This window comes from Neltuma alba, unplaced genomic scaffold (genome assembly GCF_004799145.2).
Source record: "Neltuma alba isolate B1F8T4 unplaced genomic scaffold, ASM479914v2 tig00013715_pilon, whole genome shotgun sequence".
NCBI classification, from domain to species: domain Eukaryota; kingdom Viridiplantae; phylum Streptophyta; class Magnoliopsida; order Fabales; family Fabaceae; genus Neltuma; species Neltuma alba.
Genome location: NW_021637870.1, coordinates 35974 through 46205, shown reverse-complemented (window position 1 = coordinate 46205; position 10232 = coordinate 35974). Strand labels below are relative to the sequence as shown.

The following is a 10232-nucleotide window of genomic DNA, read 5'->3' as shown; positions in this document are numbered from 1 at the left end:
AATTTATCAATGCCCAATGCCAGCATTCGTCACTCCCTTCCCTCACTGGGCAGGACTTGCTCTTTCTTGGACTTCCATGGTCATCGAAAAGTGGGCAATGGCCTCCTGGAGAAACATTTACAAGTGTTCCTTAGTGCCGAAGATCTTATACCCCGCCACTTCGTCAAAGACATATATCACGGCTTGAGTTTTCCACCTCAATACCAACGCTGTTTTCAATCTGTTAACATTCTGTAACGTTTTTCGTCCGGAAGGATTATCGGATATAACCTTAGTAAGTATAAGGATTTAATAAAAAAGAAAAAAACTTTAGGGACCTACTTAAAAATCCTGTAGAATTTTAAGGACCAGCGGATTACTTTTCCCTAATAATAACAACTCTCAACTGTCATTTTCTAAATTTATATTACTGCTAGAGGGCTCAGATAATCTAATTCCCATTTGCTCTAATGCAGACATGATTTTGCTATAATTTTGTTTAATCTCTTGATGCTCTTGTTTAATTTGTTGATTCTCTTGTATGAGCTCTGTTATCCTTGTGCGTAGTTCAGTTTCAACATTAATATTGATGCTTGTGCTGTTGATGGAAGGAGAAAATCTTTGAGGTGTGCAAATATCATCAACAGCCTCAGATCCAAATCCATAGATGTAACCCTTCTTGTTCCTACCACCTGTTACCTCTAACCATATGTTAAATTCTTCCTGGTTAGATTGCACACTTGGAGAGCCTCTTTCAGAACTTAATTCTGCCTTTCTCCTCATGAATTCATTCTATTAAACAAAAAATAATAGTACATAGGATAAAAGTATGTTTTATATAAGAATTCATGATCATGACATAATAAAAATTTAGTAGTAATGTCAAGCAAAACCATAAACACAAAAATAAAAATATCCCACTCTTGTATGATTTGAAAAAAAAATTGAATTTGATGCTATAAAATATGTTGAATTTAAAATTGTAAATTTTTCTTTTACCAAATTGTTGTAGCAAAAAATGAATGCCTTGTATGCTTTTTTTTTTTGGAAGGCAAGATCCTGCCTTCCAAAATAAGTCCACAATAACCAACACGAGTTAGGTCTAAAAGAAATATGAGAGTTTTTTAAGGAAAACCAATTTATAGAAATAAAATTACACCAAAAATAAGAAAGGATAACATTATTCACTAATTCCCAGCAGATGATAACATATTCACCAATTCTATCAAATTAAACAATATGCAAATCTAACTCAAGTTCAACAACAAAGCAAAGTAGATTGGAGAATAGCATGATACAAGTTCTATAACTTCCGACAAGTCAGAAGCAATAAATTGTTGCCTAACACTAGTGTGGCTTTAGATAGTCAACACAATCCAAATGATTTAATATGGCTAATATTCAATAAGACTCACACTACAACTAGTCAAGTCTCGAGCCGTCAGCACAATTTCAGTGATTCAATATGACAAACATTAGAAGCATATACTCACATGAGCTATTTCCGCTCGTTGGTCTGCAAATTTTCCAGTTTTACCATTTAAATGCGTCCTCTTGAACAATTCAAGCAATAAAGGGTCTCTTCCTAACTCCAGAGCCTGCAATTATTTACAAGAATGTATTATAAATAAATGCATTTAATAAATAATGATCTAATTTGAAGATAAATTCTTACCAGCCTCCTCTTATGCTCAGTATTAGGAATGCTCCCACCTTTATGTTGAGCGCCTCCTATGATTGAGGCTCTATTGACTTTAGCAATCTCACACTTCACCTTGTAATCTTCTGATGCCCATGTTTTCTCTAATTCATTCATCACTGGACGTGGAATCCACTTAGCCTTGATTTGTTTTTGATACAAGTCTTGCTTGATAGTATGCGTTGTATTTCTTAAAATTTTTGCACACTTTGTATTCCAGATTTTCTTAATAACATCATCATATTGTAGTAACCATTTGCATTTTCGCTGCATAAATGAGAAACAAAAGAAAAATATAAACTAAACATGATGAGAGGAAAAATTGAAGACATAAAACAAATATAATTTATATTTGTTGCCTGTGTTACGTTAAATTGTTTCTATTTTCTTTCATTTATTAACTATTTAAGAATGAAACTACTAATAAATTATGAATAGCATTAAATTTCATTGGCTGTTTTCAAGAGAAACACATCCGTTAACACGCGATGTTTCAAAACCACACACATATATAAATTATATCAGGCTTCCTTATTTCCTAACTCAAATCCACTTCCGTTGCTTCAATCTTCCTTCTTCTAGAATGGATCATCAAGGTAACAATAAGTCTCTCAAAATACATGAATCCTGCAAGATTGGTCCACCATGTGAAACAGAACTATCTGAGCCTCTCACATTCTTTGATATATTATGGTTCAAATTGCATCCTTCAGAACGCATTTACTTTTACTCACTTCCTCACACGCACTCAAACCACAGCCACAGTGCTAATTCCTTCTTCTTTGAAACTTCAACTCCAAAACTGAAACGATCTCTTTCACTCACACTCGATTGCTTCCTTCCTTTGGCTGGTAAAGTTTTTTGGCTTTCTGATTCTCAAAAACCCTTCCTTCTTTACTCTCCTGGCGATGGAGCCCCCCTTGTTATCCCAGAGACTAATACAGACTTCAATCAACTCTCAGGTAGGTAGGTATATGGTATTGTATATAATCACTACAAAAAAATTGACTTTTAGCAGCGACAAAAAGTCACCGTTGAAAGTTTTTAGTGGCGACTTGTTGCTGTTGAAAAACTGTAACCGTAGCAACCGAGACTGAAAGCTTTCAGCGGTGACAAAAAAGATCACCACTGAAAGACACTTTCAGCAGTGACAAAAAAGATCACCACTGAAAGACACTTTCAGCGGCAACGTTTGTTACCACTGAAAGATACTTTCGGTAGCGACCTTCTTATTGGCACTAAAAGAACTTTCAGTGGAGACAATTTGTCACCGGCAAAAGTGACTTTCAGTGGTGACTTTTTTGTCGTCATTGAAAGTGATGCCCAAGAAAAATTGGCATTATTGACACGACGTCATCGTTGCCGGCCGCCATGTCATCACTGGCCACCTCCACCTCGTCGTCGACAACCTCCACATCGTTGCCACGTCACTCCTTCCTGCCATGTCACCGCCCAAATATTTTCACTTTAAATGTGTCTTCTTCAAGTTTCAAACTCGTGACCACCTCCTTTCATGTCCAATCTTATTGCCGTTGAGCTGGATTGAATTTGGTTATTACTATTGTAAAATACCATATATATTATTATATTATACTTTCAACGGTGACATTAGAAAGACACCGCTGAAAGTCAGACCACTCATAGTCGCCGCTGAAAGTGAACCCTTCAGTGATGACACCACCACTGAAGGTGTTATATTCAGCAGCGACAGAAAAAGTCACCCCAGAAAGTCTCACTTTTAACAGCAACTTTTTAGTGTCACTGCTAAAATTCCACTTTCAATGGTGACTTTTTTTGTCGCCACTGAAAGTCGTCACCTAAAGTCTTTTTTTTTTTGGGTAGTGAGTGTTTCAATGAATTTGGATTGAACTGTCATTAAAATAACTTATATATGATGCCTTTTTTATTAGATCGATTTTGTGACATGATCCAAGAAAACTTCTGTATTTGACACCCTTTTTGTACTTTTTATGAACAAAAGTTGTTGTTTTAAAGCTCCCGTTTGGTTTGAGAAATATAAAGGGAAGGAGAAGGAAGGAAAAATTTTAATAAGCTCAAATTTAAAAAATTGAAGAAGTAGGGTTAAAAATTTTTTATTAAATTTTATTGTTCTTTTATTTTACATCTTCTCCTTATTGAAATTTTAAAACCGGACTTCTTCAATTTATTAAATTGAGCTCATTAAAATTTTTCCTCCTCTCCCATTTTCTCCATTTCCCTTCTACCAAACATAGAGTAAGAGTTAAGGTACAAAATTGTTTTGAGAGTTTTCACTCATGAGTACTAGATACCTAAAGTTTTTTGTGCGTGCAAGTTTGTCTCAAAAGTTTAAAATCCTTGCAATGTTACCCCTTACTATTAAAATTGTCCATGTTCAATGTCACTATTATAACGGTCGACATTAATCTTTTAATGGCTGGATGTAACATTGTTATGATTTTAAACTTCTAAAGCAAATTTGTACCCAAAAAAAAAAAGACCAAATACCCAGCGCTTTAAGTGAAAAGTTTCATAACAAATTTATATCTTAATCCTTGATTTAATCTATCAACCCTAGAGAGAAGTATATATTCTTCTAAAAAATAATTAATCTTTTTTTCTTGGTTATATATAAGAATTATGAATCTTGATTCTCATTGTTTAGTCTTTTTGCACTCTCTATTACTGACGCATATGTATGTTGCTTGGCTAAATTAATCTTATGTCTATGAAATTGATATATGCTAAACTGATCACAAAGATGCAAAATTAAAAAAAAAAACTCATATCTAAATCTACTTTATCAATCCATTCATTTAATTGATTAAAATTTTCAATTTTTGTCTTATTTTGCTTATTTTCCATGTTTAATTTTGTTTCTCCTCAACTGAGTAAGGTTTATGAAATATCAAATCAAATTTTATTTCTATAACAAAAAAAATTAAATTTTATTTCAATAAAAAAAATTTTATCTGTTTTTAATAAGTCTATTTAAATAAAGCCCTAATCTCATAGGCAATGGCGCTCGAGAAGCCAGTGAGTTTTGTCCCTTGGTACCTTCCTTGGACACAACTGATTCATTTGCTTCAGTCATATCTCTACAAGTTACTCTCTTTCCTAACGTTGGCTCTTGCACAGGCTTAAGCAGACACCAACGCTGTTCTTGATGGCAAATCAACCACCATGTTCATGAAGGCCTGGGCTTATCTCTGTCAAACCACTCAAGAATTGCCATGTTTGTTACCTAAAGGACTAGACCCATTCCTGGACCAAACCGTTGTCAAAGATCCTAATCGACTCGATCTCATGTACTTAAAGGGATGGAAATTTATGTCAGAAGCTATTGGATCCCATGAACGAAGCCTCAAGCTTTTGCTAAACACTACTTCACCTCAATGTCTTGATTCATTGGCTCTAGCCACTTTTGAACTAAGCCCTCAAGATTTACAGAAACTGAAACAAAGGGTTCTTTCATTGTGGAACGAAGTTCATCAAGAAGAAGAACCTGTGAATCTTTCAACTTTCATTCTTGCTTCTGCATTTGTATTTACCTGCACTGCAAAAGCAATAACAGGAAAAGGAAATGATGAAGGATTAAGCAAGGACAATAATAACAGTACCGATATTTCCTTTGGATTTTCTGCAGATTGTGGTCACACTTGAACTCGGAAGTGGATCCAAATTATCTTGGTAATTGTGTTTCCTTGTATGATCAACATAGTAACAGAAGAGATTGTTAATTTTTAGTGAAAGAAGGAAAATAGAAGATAAAAGACATAACGGTAATAAAGAAAGAGAGAGACATAATTAAGAGATGACTTTGTATCATTTCATGTTTTGAACAGTGCCACTATAGGGGTATGTATACAGAAAGCTATTCTAGAATATTCCTAGAGCCAGCTGTACACAAACATGTGCTGTGAGTTACAATTTCAATTTTCACGTGTGGTGCCGTGTTTGGGCTTCAGACGTGTATATCTTGGGCTGTTGTATAGTGATAGATGTAATTGGGCTTGTTTGCATTCTAACATCTCCCCGTGAGTCATATGGCATTGGTGTGACATTAAGACTCAACCAGAGCTACATGAATCTATGTGTAAAAAGAGGCTTGGTGAGAATATTAGTAATTTGATCTTTGGAAGAGACAAGGGCAATGTGAAGTTTTCTGGCTGCCACTCTTTCTCAAACAAAATGGTAGTCTAGTGATATGTGCTTTGCACGAGAATGAAAAATAGGGTTAGCAGCAAGGTAGGTGGCTCTTAAGTTGTCATAATAAAGCATTGGAGTCTGAGAGAGAGATGTTTAACTCGTCAAGTAGATTTTGAACACACATAAGTTCACTGGTTGAGTTAGCAAGGGATTGGTACTCTGCCTTAGTACTAGATTAGGAAACAGTTGGTTGTTTGTTTCTTTGAACTCTAAGATATAACATTAGGACCAAAATAGACAACAAAACCAGCAATGGAACATGAATCTACAGGGTAGCCACCCCAATTTGCATTAGAGTAGGCTTTAAGGATAGGTGGAGGTTCAGAAACAGCAACAGAGAACAAGGAGAAATTGGAGGATCATTTGAAAAGCAACCCATAATGAGTAGTAGCACACAAGTAACAAAGGATTCGTTTGACTGTTGTCCAATATTGTTCAATGGGCTGGTGCATAAATTGACACACATGATATACAGCATAGGAGACGTTTGGATGAGTGAAAGATAAATATCGGAGAGTGCCTATGATGCTACAATAAAGGTAGGATCAGAAAAGGAAGAACCAGTAGTATGTAGTTTTGCATTGACAGCCATCAGAGATGCCATAGAATGAGCATTAGCCATGTTAGCACGTTTTAACAAATCAATAATGTATTTGTGCTGAGACAGAATAAGACCAGCAGATACTCTATGTACTTTGACTCTAAGAAAATAATGTAAAGGCCCCAAGTCTTAAACAGGAAAGGTAGAACTGAGATTTGCAATTAGAGCAGTAATAGCATCATCAGAAGAGCCAATTAAGATAATATCATCCACATAGATGAGTACATACAACTGATAGGAAGGAAAGTGAAAAGTAAATAAAGAAGCATTAGATTTGGAACCTGTGAACCCAAGTTGAGTAAGGTGTGTGCTGAGACAAGATAACTAGGCTTGAGGAGCCTATTTTAGGCCATAAAGGGATCAGTGAAGTTTACAGATAAAGTAGGGGTAGTTAGGATGAACAAAATCCGAAGGTTGAGATATGTAGACGTTTTTAGTGAGGGAACCATGGAGAAATGTATTCTGGACGTCAATTTGCTAAAGGGACCATCCTTATGAAACAGCTAGCAAGATGATGAGGCAGATGGTGATAGGTTTGACAACAGGGGAGAACATTTTAGAAAAAACAAGACCAGCTTGTTGATGAAAGCCCTTAGCAACAAGGCAAGCTTTGAAGTAATCAATCACACCAGATGGTTAGTATTTGATGTGAAAGATCTATTTAGACCCGATGGGATTTTGAGAAGAAACAAGAGGGACCAAGGACCATGTTATAGTGTCGAGGAGTGCCTGCAATTCTTCAGCTACAGCCTAACGCCAAGTGGGTGTTTAATAGCTTTAGTGATAAAGATGGGTACAATGTCAGGAGTGGTAATGGCAGAGAGAACTTGATGTGGGGGCCATAGGATAGTACCATCAGAGAAGAGTTTTGGTTTTGAGATGTGTGCATGAGATCTGGTGACCATTGGATGGAGAGGGGGTGCACGGATTTGAGTTGCAGTAGGCGGAGGTGAGGAAGAGCTGGAGAAAGAAGATGACTGAGGAGAGGGAGAGGACGGTGAGGTGTGCGGCGTAGTCACGTGAAGGGGAAAGGGGTATGGCAGATGGGGTTGGATTAGAAGGAAGTGAGCTTGGAGAAAGAAAAGGTAGTGTGGTGGTAGGATTGGGCTCGGTGGTATTTAGAGTTAAGTAATGATAAGGAAAATGGGTTTCGTCAAAGAGGACATCATGTGATAGGCAAATTCGGCCTGATTTAGGGTGTAAGTAGATGTAGCCCATGTGATTTGCACTATAGCTGAGGAAGACACAAAGAGTAGATCTTGGTTCCAATTTATTTTTAGTGTAGGGACACAGGTTGGGCCAGTAGGCAGAGCCGAAAACCTTAAGAATTTGGTAATTGGGCTTGTGATGAAAGAGCTTTTGGAATGGACTTAGATTGTTAAGTGTGTGACTAGGAAGTCTGTTAAGAAGGTACGTGGCCATGTAGAAGGCGTAAGACCAGAATGTGCATGGGAGGTTAGTATGGGAGAGAAGAGAAAGACCTGTTTCAACAATTGTTCTGTGATGTCTCTCAATTGTGCCATTTTGTGTATGAGTATGAGGACAAGTTATCTAATGATGAATACCAAGAGAAGAGAAAAGTTTCTTAAGAAGGCAAAATTCACCACCCCAATCAAATTGGAAACTCTTGATTTTTCTATTAAGCAAGTTTTCTACAAGAGTTTTAAAAGACAAAAAGGTAGGAACAACTTCATCCTTAGTTTGAATGGGGAAAAACCACATAAAATGAGTATGATCATCAACAAAACAGACATAATAACGGTAACCATTAACAGACATAACAGGGAAGGGACCCTAAACATCACACAAAACAAGATCTAGTGGAGTAGATGATCAGTGTGGAGACAATGGTGAAGGTAGATGATGACTTTTGGAGACTCTGCTCGTTGAACACTGAGAGGGAACCGAAGTGGTTGAAATAGGTAAAGAGTTGGAAGAGACAATATACTGAACTGTGCAAAAGGCAGGATGACCCAAACGATCATACCATTGACTGAGAAAGGCACAGATACCAAGACATGCAACAATAGACGAAGGCTATCATAATCCACATAGAGGGTAAAGATTGTTATGACTGGGACCTTAGAGCAGTGTTTGACAAGTTTTGACATCCTTTACAATGAAACAATGAACATGAAATTCAAAGAAAACATTATTATCAACACAAAACTGAGAAATGGATAAGAGATTTTGAGAAATATTAGGAACATGAAGAAGTTGGGTAAGAAGGTATTTGCCATTTTGTGCGCTGAGGTGTCCAGTACCTGTCTTTTGTATAGGGAGTGGAGCTTCACTACCAACTTGCATAGATTCTTGACCATGGTATGGAATGGAGTGGATATTCAGATTTGAGAGGTCTGTAGTCATGTGATTTGTAGCTCCTGTATCAAGATACCAAAGTGTATTTTCCATAGCAGAAGGGAATATAGAGTAATTTGCAGAATAAGAATTGGTGGGAGGAGGCTGAAAGTTATGATCATAGCAACAAGGGCAAACAACCACTATGTGACCATGTTCATGGCACATTTGACAAATGTTAGTTATGGTGGTAGAGAAGAAAGAGGGTGTTGTATGACCACCATACTATCCATAAAAGTTTCTGCCACCTCTATAACCATGACCTTTGCTGTTGAAAGCAAATTGTCCTCCACGACCTCTATAGAAAGAGAAGCCACGTCCTTCTTGCTATGTAGGTGTGGGTAAGAGACCATGTAAAACTTTTACAGCGTTGGAAGTAATGTGAGGGACTTGAGTGCTAATATTTTGATTTTATCGAGCTTCACAGGAGAGAAGATGACTGAGGATCTCTTCAGAGGAAAGGACAGCTCGCCTTGTAGTAAGAGAGATAGCTATGGAATCATAGTTACAGCGAAGTCCACCAAGGAGATAAATGGGAAAAGCAACATTAGAAACTGGGTTTCTTGTAGCTGCTAGAGAATCAGCAAGAAGAATTGCATGTTGATGATATTCAGAAATGGACTCACCACCTTTCTTTAAATGAGTGAATTGTTGGTGGAGCTGAAGATATTTAGCTTGAGATTGTTGAGAGAACATGGTTTCCAGAGCTGTCCACATAGCTCTAGATGTCTTGTGTCTCATGACTTGAGCAATAAGCTTTTTTGATAGAGATGAAATGAGAAGAGATAGCACCAGTTGATCCTGCTTGAACCATTTGATATAGGCTAGATTGGGAGTGCCATCGGAGAATTTGGTTGGAGGTTGTGGATTGGAACCATCAATGTAACAGAAGTAACATTAGCCATAAAGATATGGTAACATTTGTGCCTTCCATATAAGATAATTGTCTTGGTTTAGTTTGACAGTGATGAAATGAGAGACATTGGGAGGGTTGGAGAGAGTGGTTTGGGAAGTGACAAGTCAGAAGTACCAGAGGAGGAAGAGACCAGGCTTTTTGTGGGATCTGTCACGACGGCATTGCCTACTACTCTGATACCATTTTAGTGGAAGAAGGAAAATAGAAGATAAAAGACATAACGGTAATAAATAAAGAGAGAGACATAATTCAGAAATGACTTTGTATCATTTCATGCTTTGAACAGTGCTACTACAGGGTATATATACAGAAAACTATTCTAGAATATTCCTAGAGCCAGTTGTACACAAACATGTGCTGTGAGTTACAATTTCAATTTTCACGTATGGTGCTGTGTTTGGGCTTTAGGCATGTGTATCTTGGGCTGCTGTTTAGTGATAGATGTAATTGGGCTTGTTTGTGTTCTAACAAAGGAAGAAGGAATAGTTATA

The 10232-nt window shown here is 37.0% G+C and overlaps 1 protein-coding gene across 1 annotated transcript; it reads left to right on the top strand.

Annotated features, from left to right (window-relative positions):
* The first annotated feature begins 4840 nt into the window (after positions 1–4840).
* Positions 4841–5320, top strand: LOC114738909 (malonyl-CoA:anthocyanidin 5-O-glucoside-6''-O-malonyltransferase-like). The gene has a single exon (XM_028926971.1). It carries the CDS (start codon positions 4841–4843, stop codon positions 5318–5320), a length of 480 nt encoding a protein of 159 aa, XP_028782804.1.
* Positions 5321–10232: the final 4912 nt, after the last annotated feature.